The sequence below is a fragment of the Rhinolophus ferrumequinum genome, chromosome 11 (genome assembly GCF_004115265.2).
Source record: "Rhinolophus ferrumequinum isolate MPI-CBG mRhiFer1 chromosome 11, mRhiFer1_v1.p, whole genome shotgun sequence".
Classification (NCBI taxonomy): domain Eukaryota; kingdom Metazoa; phylum Chordata; class Mammalia; order Chiroptera; family Rhinolophidae; genus Rhinolophus; species Rhinolophus ferrumequinum.
The window spans coordinates 80,365,744-80,379,020 of NC_046294.1; the positions used below are offsets into that span (position 1 = coordinate 80,365,744).

General features: G+C 36.8%; 1 protein-coding gene across 3 annotated transcripts in view; it reads left to right on the plus strand.

Moving 5' to 3' along the window:
- The window catches only part of DIXDC1 (DIX domain containing 1), a 74,521-nt gene extending 61,870 nt beyond the window's left edge, over nucleotides 1-12,651 (plus strand). For 2 of the 3 annotated variants that reach the window (XM_033120540.1, XM_033120539.1), the window contains 3 exons: nucleotides 6,694-6,799; nucleotides 7,757-7,865; nucleotides 9,373-11,664. In XM_033120540.1, the coding sequence (XP_032976431.1) occupies nucleotides 6,694-6,799; nucleotides 7,757-7,865; nucleotides 9,373-9,453 (296 nt within the window). In that variant the 3' untranslated portion in view covers nucleotides 9,454-11,664. Of the gene's footprint in view, nucleotides 1-6,693; nucleotides 6,800-7,756; nucleotides 7,866-9,372 lie in introns of all 3 variants that reach the window. The other variant, XM_033120541.1, reaches the window with a different exon arrangement.
- Nucleotides 12,652-13,277: the final 626 nt, after the last annotated feature.

Genomic DNA, 13,277 nt, shown 5'->3' on the forward strand with positions numbered 1-13,277 from the left:
AGTGGCCATGGCTAGGAAGTATGTTTTAATCAGCTCTGTGCCCACGCTACATTTTTTTCCATATTCTTTCCAACATGTTGGAAATCTACCCTGCTTGGTAATTCCTATTTTACTTTGTATCTTACCTTTTGGTTTAACAATTTTCACATTTTCTTATCTTTTATCGTTTACCCATGTTTAATCTAAAAATATCTAAATAATTTACAAAAAACAAATAGTAAAAAGCTAACTGTAACCAATTTTGTATGTTACATATACAATTTAAAAAAACACATTAAAAACAAAACCTAAAGTAAAACACTTAAAATGTTTACACAAATATGAAAAGTAGAATTTTTTTATCAAGTAAGTAAAATAGCATTCTCAAGCTTCCAGATATATTTTCTTCTTGAATAAGGGATTACACTGGGAATGAAACAAAGGTTGTTAGTACGAAAATTAGTTTCAGTTCCTTTTTCCAGCATTGCTTTGGAACAGTCACTCATGTTTTCTTGAGAGGCTTTTTATTTTATTGTTATCCTCTCCAATACTTTATTTAGGTTAGTATAAACTGCCAATGTAGAGAAGTCTAAATATTTAGAAATTATTTTTCAAAAATTTTTCCTCCCTGGAAAAATCCTTTTGTATATATGAAGCACTTAATCAAAATACTACAAAAAGGGCCGGCCCGGTGGCTCAGGCGGTTAGAGCTCCATGCTCCTAACTCCGAAGGCTGCGGTTTGATTCCCACATGGGCCAGTGGGCTCTCAACCACAAGGTTGCCAGTTCAATTCGTCAAGTCCCTCAAGGGATGGTGGGCTCTGCCCCCTGCAACTAAGCTTGAACACGGCACCTTGAGCTGAGCTGCCTCTCGGATGGCTCAGTTGTTGGTTGGAGCCTGGGCTCTCAACCACAAGGTTGCCAGTTCAATTCCTCGAGTCCTGCAAGGGATGGTGGGCAGCGCCCCCTGCAACTAAGATTGAACACGGCACCTTGAGCTGAGCTGCCACTGAGCTCCCAAATGGCTCAGTTGGTTGGAGTGCATCCTCTCAACCACAAGGTTGCCAGTTCGACTCCCACAAGGAATGGTGGGCTGCACCCCCTGCAACTAGCAACGGCAACTGGACATGGAGCTGAGCTGGGCCCTCCACAACTAAGACTGAAAGGACAACAACTTGACTTGGGAAAAAAAAAGTCATGGAAGTACACACTGTTCCCCAATAAAGTCCTGTTCCCCTTCTTCAATAAAATCTTTTTAAAAAAAAATACTACAAATAAATTCACAGCAGCCTGTAAACTAGGGTGTTAATCTGATATATGTATTCACATGTTAGTTGAAATCTCTCATCGGAAGATACAAAAATTAATGTAACTCACTAGCCATCTCACTACTGACTTTTTTCTCTTATTTTCCTACATCAAACTTCTTGAAAGAATAGTCTACACTTGCTCTTTTTCATCCTTACTTCCCATTCATTACTCAAGCCACAAGTTGGACTTTTACTCAGTTACCCCACTTAGTGTTCTTTTTGTCAGATCAATGTTGGCTTCTTGTTGTTGAGTCAAACATATAATAAGTACATTAAATATAAATGGTCTAAACATATCAATTAAAAGATTAGAGATTTTCAAATTGGATGAAAAAATAAGATTTAACTATATGTTGTTTATAAGAAACCCACTTTAACTATAATAACACAAGTACTAGGTTGAAAGTAAAAGGCTGGAAAAAGATACCACGGAAACACTAATGAAAAGGTGTGGTTTTATTAATACCAGATAAAGCATACTGCAGAACAAGGAATGTTTACAGGTATAGAAATATAATACAATGATAAAGAGGTCAATTCACCAAGAAGACATAATAATCCTGAATGTGTATGCCTAATAATAGCTTCAAAATACATGAAGTAAAAACTGATAGAAAGGTTTTGCAGTTGGAGACGTTAATACTCTTTTTGCAGTAATCAATAGTACTAGTGAAGAGAATATCAAATAAGAATATAGAAAACCTGAAAAACACTATCAATCAACTCTTTTGATTGACATTTAAAGAACATTTCACCCAATGATAGTAGAGTACATATTCTTTTCAAGTACATTTGGAACAGTGACTGAGATAGCCCCATATTTTGACCATAAAACAAAATTCAATAAAGTTAAAAGAATTGAAATCATATAAAGTGTTCTCTGACCATTATGGAATTTAACTTGAGATCAATAAGAGAAAAATATCTGGAAATTCTCAAATATTTGGAATTGAACTGCATACTTCTAAACAACCTATGGGTCAAAGAGAAATTCATAAAGGAAATTTAAAAATACCTTGAATAAAAAAATGAAAACAATATCAAAATTCATGGGATGCAGCCGAAGCAGTGTTTTGAGAGAAGTTCATAGCATTAAATACATTAGAAAAGAGGAAAGTTCTCAAATCAATGACCCTCTAAATGATCTAAACTTTCACCTTAAGAAATCTGAAAAGAAGAGCAAATTAAACCCACAGAAAGCAGAAGGAAGGAACTAATAAATATAAGAATGGAAATCGATATTAAAAGCAGAAATTAGAATAAAATCAATCAAACAAAAAACTGGTTCTTTGAAAAGTATAGTAAAATGGATAAACCAGCCTGCCAAAGAAAAAAGAGAAAAGACACAAATTACCATTATTAAAAAGAGAGGACACCACTGTAGATCCTGTAGACATTAAATGCATAATTAAGGAACAAATAACTTTATGCTCATAAATTTGACAATTTTGATTAAATGGATAAATTCCTTGAAGTCACAAACTACCAAAACTTACTCAGAGGAATAGATAAGCTGAATAGGTTTATAGTTATTAAATAAATTGAGTTTGTAGTTGAAAATGCTCCATCCATCAAAGAAAACTCCAGGATCAGATGGGTTCACTTAAGGAAAAAATAATACCAATTCTTCACAAACTCTTGCAGAAAATAGAATAGGAAGGAACATTTCCTAACACATTTTATTTTACCCTGATTCCAAAACCAGTATCTCTAATGAACATAGATGCAGAAAAAAGAAAGAAAAGGCATAGAGATTAGAAAAGAAGACAGAAAACTGCCTCTATTTGTAGATGACATAGTTGTCTATGAGGCAAATCCCAAATAATCTATAATAAAGCTACTATAAGAAGTGAGTTTAGCAAGGTCACAGGATACAAAGTCATTATACAAAAAGTCAATTGTGCTTTTATATAGTAGCAATGAATATTTGGAAATAGAAAAAAAAATTTAAATACCATTTATAGTAGGACCGAAAAATGTTAAATATGTAGGTATAAACTTTACAAAATATGTGCAACGTTTCTATGTTGGAAACTTTAAAACAGATGAAATAAATCAAAGAAGATCTAAAGAAATGGGAAGATAGACCATGTTTACCGATTGGAGTACTCAACATTGTTAAGACAGTCCATTCTCCCCAAGTGATATAGCTTCAATGCAGTTCCAATAAAAATCCTACCAGAGTTTTTGTAGATATAAACAAGTTGATTTTAAAATTTATATGGAACAATAAAGGGACAGGAATAACCAAAAAAAAAAAAAAAAGTTGAGAAAGATGAACAAAGTATTGGATAACCACTCTGTATGATTTCAAAACTAACTTAAAAATTACTGCAGTATAGGTGAATGGATAGACACATAGATTAATGGAACAAAAAAGAGAATTCATAAATAGACTCACATGTATTTGGCCAGTTGATTTTCTACAAAGGCTCTTTAATGGCAAAAAGAATGAAGGTTTGGGTCATCCAACCAGAAAAAAAATGGCAAAAGGATAGGCTTTTCAACAAATAGTCCTGGAAAAATTCATGTAAAAACGAGCCTTGACCCATACTGCATACCATATACAAAAATTAACTCCAAATCATAAACCCAAACTTAAAAGCTAAAACTGATTTGTGATGCCTTTTCAAGTCATGTATTAAATTTTCATACACAAAGATGTTTGTCAGTCATTCTCTGAGTGTTTTGTACATGATTTTTCTAGTAATGCCACACTGAAGTAACAATTATCATTTTATCATGATTTAGTGTTGCATAAGACTCGTTCTCCCTCATTACTCTCTTTTCCTTTTTCACTAGAAATTTTTGTGTAACCCAACTCAGTTTTCTTTACTAGTCAATTGAAACTACTCTCACTAATGACCGATGACCGATGACCGACTCTCACTAATGACTCTCACCGATGACCAAACCTATCTTTATCTACTAGACCTCTTTGTGGCATTTGACATCATAATTATTCATTCCTTGAAATTTATTCAAAATATATACATAACATTTGTATTAGTCAGCTGGGGCCACCATAACAAAATAACATAGACTGAGTGACTTAAACAACAGGACTTTCTCACAGTTCTGGAGACTAAGTCCCAAGATCAGGACGCCAGCATGGTCAGGTTCTGGTAAGGGAGAGCTCTCTTCCTGGCTTGCAAATGGCCGCCTTCTTGCTGTGTCCTCACATGGTGGAGAGCTCTGATGTCTATTCCTCTTCTTATAAAGGCACCAGTTCTGTGGGATCAGGGCTCGCTCCACTCTTATAATCTCATTGAACTTTAATCCTTCCTTAAAGGCCCTATCTATATTACAGTCACATGGGGGTTTAGGGCTTCAATACATGAATTTTAGAAGGACAGAATTCAATGTATAGCAATATTATTTTTATATTTTATTGTAACTGTTTTGCTCTTTCACACACACCCCTACCCCCCACTAGACTTTGAGCTTCTTAAGGGTGAGGATTGGATCTAATTTATCTTTGCAACTCTAGTACTTACATAATAGACAACCAAAAGACATTTTAAATGAATAACAGCTCATTTCTGTTCCCCATCTTGGTTAATCATACTACCATGCATCTTTTTTCCCAGATTATAACTCTCATTTTTGTTTTTTTCCTTTTTCCCTGATGTTCAATTTTGTCCCAAGTACCAAGACTTTTACCTTATAAAGTTCTCTCAAATCCATCCCTTCTATGGTTCTAGAACTACATTTTGCCCTACCTCATCTTTCAAATGGTTCTAATTGCCTCTTAATGGGATTACTGGTTTCTGGAGTTCCTCCCATTCAACCCATATTTTGCTGCTAGGTTGTCCTTTCTAAAATGCCAGCCTGATCATATTAGTCCCTTTTAAGTATCTCCCCAACACTGAAGACTAATATCTAAATGTCTTAGCCTGGCAGAGTCCTTTGTGATCTGGCCCCTCCCTCCCTACTTTATTATCCCTATCTTCCACAACTTCTTAACGTATTCTTTGTGCTCCAGCCTTATAAGTTAACTTTCAGTTTTATAAATGCATGATCACATTTCATGCCTTTACATGTATCCTTCCCTCTTGGAATGCCCTTTCCAACATCTCTATCTGATGATTTTTTTAAGTGCTTTGTTTAAGGATTCCCCAACGGTGGAGTCTTGCTGATCTTTTCCAGGTGGAATTAACCTCTCCATCTTCAGTCTTTTTGTGCATTTTATACAAATCTGATTTTAGTGTATTGTAATTATTTGTAATCATATCTGTCATCCATACTGACTATAAACTGTTTTGACATCAGAGACCACATGTGGTTGATTTTTATACTCTCAAAATCTAGCACACGGTAAGGGTGCAATAATCGTTTATTGAATTAATCAATCAATCAAAATGTAATGATAAAAGTGAATATTTTATTTTATTAAACAGCTACCATGTGTCAAGCATTGTTCTAGGTGCTGGAGTCAAAGGAGCGTCATGGCATGTAGGTTTCAATAATTGGCATTCTTTGAAGAGAAATTCTGAAAACGACTGTGATTCCTTTACAAAGGGAGAATATCCCCTTGTCTTTTTTCTCTGGTATTAATTCATCCCTCACACTCGCCCTATTTTAAACCCCTTCCTAGAAATGCTCTCCTGTGGCTGCCAGTTTGATTGGGATCAGTGCCTGGAATTAGTTAAGAAAATATGTGTAGATGGAATTTCAGGAGAGATTTTAATGGAAGTTTAATTATTATTTTTTGGTCCTTATGATAAACGTTTCTGATTGGTCTTTTCTCCTGGTCTCTTAAAGTCATAATCATAAGTACTCATTAATAAAATTTTTCCATACGTACCTATACAAAGGGTAGAGACAAGATGTGGATCAAGAGACCTGAGTTAAAAACCATGGAACCAACACATACTGATCCTTTGTAGCTAAGGGATAAGGAATGTTTTACACCTTTTAGACTGGAAGCATGAGGCCCCCTTAGAATCTGGAGTTTCTAAGGTTGTTTCACTCATCGTTCTTGTTCCTGTTCATTTCTCTTTTAATGAATTGCATGAGCATTCTCTACCACTGACCTCCAAAATCTAAACGTTGGCAATGTCTGCAGCTCTTGCTGTGTGTTCATTCTGCCATAGCTGAAATCGTTTGATTCTTAGCAATAATGCCTGTCAGAACAGTTGCTATTTCCCTGCTAGAAATACCTGAAATGGGTAAGAAATGATGGTCCTTATGATGGTGTCCATGTCCAAAGCACCTCTTGTCTTTGTGACCCCAGTGGTGACTTCCTGTGTGTTATGCCCTGTGGACATTGTGTTGGATAAGGATGTACTGTACTGTGACCTCAGGCAACTTCCTTCTCCTGGGACATTTTGAATAATTGGAAATGAGGGGTGGTTGGGAGAGAGTTGAATGTTCTGAACACAAAGTCTCTCTCTGATTGCAGAGTTGCCTCATTCACAGAGCTCTCCAACTGTCAGCAGCGCCTGCACTAAAGTGCTCTATTTTACTGACCGGTCACTTACGCCCTTCATGGTCAATATACCAAAGAGGTGAGATTCTAGGATCATTATTTCTCTTTTAAAAAAGGACAGGAAGGCAGAATCATTAGTTACTGCCTATCGAACCAGCTGAGAAGTAGTTGAGAAGTATGGTCTAGTGAGAAGAGCAGAGGAGATAGAGATTCTAGATCTAGCTTTACCAGCGGCATTACAAGGGACAAGTCAAGATTTGTTGCTAGGCACAGACACAATAATAATCCTTCCAACCTGCTAAGCAAATATGCTCCAAGTCAGGAAAAACAGTTTTTTTAAGTGCTCAAAAGAGCTCTTGCTGATCGGCCTTGGATTGCAGTGTAGCACTCCGGGGCGATTGCTGATTGATCTTTGTTATTATTCGGTGACTGGAACTAATCTATTGAATTCATGTTTAAACACGTTCAAACCCTCAGCTAATATACTCCATTCTAAGGTAAATGGCTTTAAAATAAAGATTTTTAAACCGCGGAACCAAGTACTGAGAAAGGTGATAGGATTTCCCTTTCCTAGGCAGTCTGCTCACTTGGTCTGGGTTAGAGGTGAGCTTTCTAAAGCTAGAAGGATAAAGATGGTGATACATCTTGATTTAATTCAACCAGTCTAGAGAGTGGAATATTGTTGCAAAAAAGGAAATCAAGAGAACTTAGACATGACATATTGATAGTTCAACAAATTAGATTTCAGAGGCCTTATATCTTATTTCCAGAGAAAAACAGAGAAAAGTGATAAGGCTGCTGCTGAAGCAATAAATCTATTTTAAATCCTCAGATCACCCCATATGCAATGTCATTTTCAATCCCTAATGGTGACTGGTTCCCTCACCTCTGCTGTTTTAGAATCATCTGAGTGATCAGGGACAGTGACCTAACAAGGCCATGCTATTTCTGCCTCAAGAGACTTTGGCAAGGACCTGGGTTTAAAGCCAACACCTTATATTTCCAGCCTATTGATAAACAGTCTATTTTGTTGCAGGTTGGGGGAGGTGACACTTAAGGATTTTAAAGCAGCTATTGACCGGGAAGGTAATCACCGCTATCACTTCAAAGCACTGGATCCGGAGTTTGGCACTGTCAAAGAGGAGGTACAGAATCCCTGGGGAGTCTGGGTGGTATTATTGGTTGCTCCTGAATCCCAAAGCCCCCTACTCACGGACTGGTACCCAGAAGTACCTGAGTTCCCTAACCAGGTCAGAGGAATTTCCCAGAGCCTCAGACCAGTCAGATTACTGTGAACTGAGAAGGTCAGGGCATGGCCCAAGAAGTTGATAGCTTCTTTAGACAAGGACTTTATCATTTTGACCAAACTTGGATAGAATTTTTTGTTTCAAAAGGAAAAAGTTTTCTTAGGAAAAATAAAGGACCAAAGCTTGAACGAAGCTTGGTTTTGGGGTCACTTTTCTATCCGTAGACAAATCTTAGAAAACTTTCTGCTTCCTATGTAGAGCAAAATAAACAAACAGGTACGAATATATGGAACTGTATATTGTGGTGGTAGTTTCTCGGATAACAAAAATGCTGAACTTCTGGAAAGTCATCTGTGCTTCTTCTTAACTCCTTAGCTATTTTCTTAGCCTGCGCTTCTCTTTATAATCCATTTGTCAAAAATTGGCTCTTTTTTTTGGAAGAGAGTTCTGGGTTATGTTCTGGTGTAGAATTAACCCCTGGTCATTTGCAGAAGATGAAAGCATTCACAGACTCACAAGGAATAGGAGTTAGAAAATTTATCTACGAAGAAAGGTGCTGGCAGAGAGGCTGCTGGGGGCAGAATCTCCAGTGGACAACTGCACCTAACTTTAGGTTGGCTTTTTCTTACATTGGGAAGGGGGAGTCAGTCAGCAGGTTTGAGGGCTGACATCCTGACATAGTTTCCTGGGGTCTGATCTGTTTGAAGATAATGTTATCTCTGGACTCTGGACTCAGCCTGGGGCTTTCTGTGTCACCAGTAAAAACTACAAGGGAGTTGCAAATTGGATTCCGGGTGTCCGGGCACCTGAGGATTAAGAAATTGCTCTTTTCCTGACTCATCAGGTTACAGTGTATTGCAAGTGCCCTCATTGTGGTTATAGAAGGAAAAGAGTTGGGAAAGCCAGTCTTTTATTTTGTAAAAATTTCCTCACTGAAACTTTTAATAACCCTGTGCTATTAGTGGCTTAGTAAATGAATGAATGAAGAGAACTGAATGCAAACATGTTAAGACTGGTCTTTTGAACCCTTTCTTTATAAAGCCCGGGACAAAAATTTTCCCCTTTCTCATTTTTTTAATGCTTAAATTACTGCTTTTTCCTGAGAAGCCCACAGTGCTCTATGGTTAGTAATTTATTAATTCATATAAATTTCTATGAGCAAAGACTGGTAGGGATGCTTTTACCATTTTATAGATGTGGAACTAAGAATATTTATTATTATTATTATTATTTTATGGCTTATAACTTTAGGGACAGAAACCAAAGGGACATAGACTCTAACTCAAAGCTTTCCTCTACACTTTCTTATGCTTTAGTTTGAGGTCTTATTTTTATTAGCAGCAGTTGTTTAATGAGACTCTATCTTACTGTTATTTTTTCATTGTGGCTTTTTTTCTTTCTCTAGGTTTTCCACGATGATGATGCCATCCCTGGATGGGAAGGGAAGATTGTAGCCTGGGTGGAAGAAGACCATGGAGAGAATTAATGCTGAATATTAGATTGGGGCTTGTATAACTTGGCACTCCCTGGCAGCTTCACTCAGGAAAGAGGACTAAAACTAGAATACACTAAGAAGTTTCTAGTTTGTGCTGCCAAAACAGAAGCTTCTCCAACTGTGACAGCCACAGGCCAGTCCTGTTTCGGTGCCTGGCATACGTGGTACTAAAATCCCTGTCCAAATGTTGACCATGGGTTCATCTGGAGTTCCTTGTCCATGGGAACGCAGTGTTTTATTCTACTCTGAGGACAACAAACCGAAGGCCTTAACCAATAGGAATGGATGATCTTGCTCTTGTAGGGGCATGGCTGCTATTATTTGGACCTGGGGATTGGATGCATCACTCCTGTGTGTTACAGTATTATTTTAATTGGCCTCAATGGTTGCAGCAATCAGAGTCCCAGCATTTGTACTCACAGACAAAGCAAAGGTACCAGCTTTTTTGCTTCTTTGCAGCTATGAGAAACCAAGAATAACTCATGGGGTGGTACCAAAGATGAAAGCCACTCTTCAGGAATCTTTTGGACTGGACATGGATGGTGCTGAATTGTTCATTGGATGGAAAAAGGGCTGCCCGTATTGTGCTATGCTATGCTAAAACCATAATTAAGTAAGACATTGGGCCGCCTCTTGTGTCTTAACTGGTTCTGCAACTTGTCCTTTAGCCCACAGAGGGCATATTTTATGTACGGCTAGTTCTTTCTGGGGACTCTTCAACTTTAGAGCCATTATTTTTTTTCCTTCCAACTGATGAACTTTATGTTTGAAAGGAAGAAGGAGTGAAAATCTCCTTAAAAATCCAGGCGGGTATGGAAAGGTGCTGCTACCCATATCTTCTAGACTTTCTTTCTCTCATGACTTTCTTTGGCTCATGGCATCTCCTTGGCAGTCAAAAGGAGACAGAGCATTAATTTCAGTATTTGTGATTTATGAAGTACTAAGCATGAGTTAGTCGTCTGCCTCTCTTCGTTTAAAGGCCAGAGTTAATTTCTATTATATATTTAGTCTAGGCTGATCCTTTAGGGCACAAAAGAAACCATGGGGCATGGAGCATGAGTTATAAATGGCAAGGTTGATTCTGGGTGAAAAAACCTAGAATCCTTCCTCTTGTGCCACACTGTCAACTGTAGAAACTAAAAGAAAATAGTTAGATTTCTAGAGATTACTTAATAACTTGGGTTTTCTCATTCATTCACCAAACATGATCAACCAATTGGCCATTTTACATACAGAGAAAGAGAGAGAGAGAGAGAGGTTTTGCCCCCCAAAAGCAGTCTGCCTGCCTGTGACCAACAATGTACACTGCCAACCAGAAGAGGAGGACGGATCAGTTCTGGGTTCCTGACCTGTCTCTAGCTCATCTTCCCTTTTCAGCCATTTCAACAGACTACTCGTTCGAGCTCTGAGATGACATTTTGTTGTTTTATATAACTGTGTCTTTTTAAAATTGTTCATGTTTGGAGAATTCTTTTGTACTCATTAGCTTTTTTGTCTGAGAACCATGTCTATTTTTATAACTTGAGTGTGAGTTCTGTATATTCTCACATTCTGTATACTGTATCCATTTTCTAGAGAACCCAGTAGCTTTTATACAGGCTATTTTCTTCTTATCAGCCCTTGTGGTTTCAGAATAAGCTTTATTTTATTACAAGCATACTAATGATAACTAACTCCTGTTCCAATTCTACCTGCCATTTTAGTTGTGGAGGTAATTTTACATAATCTATTTGATTGCTCCTCTAAGCAGGCAGAAGGAGCTCAAAAGACACCTGATGTCTTTCATTTAAGTTTACCTGGTCTCCTATTGAAAAATGATTTCTCGTAAGAAATGACTGCGAAAGTTTGGGAAAGTCATTCTACAGCAAGAATAATTCATTATGAAAGCAAACAGAAGAAAACAGTATATTCTCAGTTTCTTTTTCCCAGGAAGTCTGGAGAAAAAGTCCACGTTCTCTGTTGCATGAATTTTAGTGTTTTACTATAAGACAGCATGAGGGTTAACAGGCCAAAATTCGTTATAGTATTTCCATTACAATTTATCTTGAATGTCTGTATCTTAATTCAGTTTCTACTTGTCAGTTCTCTTTCAGTAAACGTTCTTACCATTATGTAGAATTTACCTTTTCAGAGAAAATTAAATCAGAGAAAGTCCTCTACCTTATTTGTCTTTTATCTCTATGTCCTTTGGAAAAGGAGCTGCATGGCCTTAATGCCTCCATAGAAAGCTGAAGTTGAGTTCAGGGGAGAAAATGAGATAATTTTCCCCCTTTAACTCATTAATTCCATATGCCACAGGTGATAACTAAACACGATTACAGGATGTCACTCCAGTAATTCTTGTGTAAAATGTGTTGCTAATCCTCATTCCAGTTTCTAAAGACAGAGGAACCTTCTGAGGAGGAGTGTGCATTGATTCATTCTAGCTTGGACAGTCTCCTCTTCGATAAACTGTGGCTGCACTCTAGGATGCCTCTTGACTTATTCGGAGATTGTCCCCTAGAGGCATTTGTGTGGATAGTCCACCCTGTTACTGCTAACGGTCCATTTCTTTGAGAATACTAAGGAACTAGAATGTTTAGAGTTCTAAATTAATCTGTAAAACCCTGTTAGATTTTTAAAAAAGACCCTCTTGTAAAAACTAGTTTAGTAGAAAGTTCAATTCCTTAAAAAGTCTTCATTTAAAAAAGACTGTTTTCACTCAGTTCCCTAAATTAGCTGGAATTGGAACACTTTACAATTTATACCTAAAGAATTTAGGTTCAACTTACTTGAAAATGGCAATCCTACTTACTGACCAACTTTTCAGCTCATTTTTGACCCAGGATGGTTGTAAATTAGGGAAAATATCTTTATGCTCTATTTCCAATCCAAGAGGACTCTGATTACTTAAAAGCATTTAGGTCATAATTATAATAGTTTTCATTGTTTTCCATAAAGTAAGTGTTACGATTGCACACTCCTTCTATTGTCTGAATTTATGTAAGAGGTATAGCTTGCTTAAAATATATATGTAAAGTTATATTTTCTTAGAAACATGGATGTTTGCAACAATTGCTTTCAAAGAGATTATTACTGTGTATTCTCCGTTTTACAATGTTTTCATGAAGACTGTGTTATACCAGAGGCTTCTGATTATCAAAGTAATAACCAGTTTTAATTGCCTGTATATACCAGATTTGTGAACTAATTAAAAAAAATTTGAATAAAATGGAGTTTGCAAACTAAATACTATTAATCATTTTCACTTGCATTTATCAACTGAAATTAATCAATAAAGCAATTTACATTTAGTGAAAGTAAATTTCCTCAAGCGATCTCCCTGGTAGCATGTTTACTCATTACTTGGGGAGTGGAGATAAGGACTACTTTATTGCTACAGATATTTTACTGTTGGTATTTCTAATGTAAGCACAACATAGGTTATTATTATCAAAGAGAATTCATTGATTTGGCATTTCTTTTGAAATTACATATAAACGTGCAAATAAATTACATATAAAACAAATAAGAACTCAAGAGAGTAAACCTTAGAGTTTTGAACCTTCCTTTTCCTTAAATTCCTTCATCCAATCTGTTTAGAGATATTGAGGCCTATTTTCTCAGAACTGATTTGACAAACCTAAGAATTCCTAGCCTACCTCTGGGGTCAACTTACCCCCCACCCCGGATTGTTTGACGTATACCCTCCTATGATTCAACTGCACCTGTCAAAAGCATATTCAAAATGCAAACTTGCTATGTACAGAAAAACAGAAAACAAGGTTTAAGTAGGTCTACCTAAGTAAGTGAACAGAAAACTGAAGATTATCTCC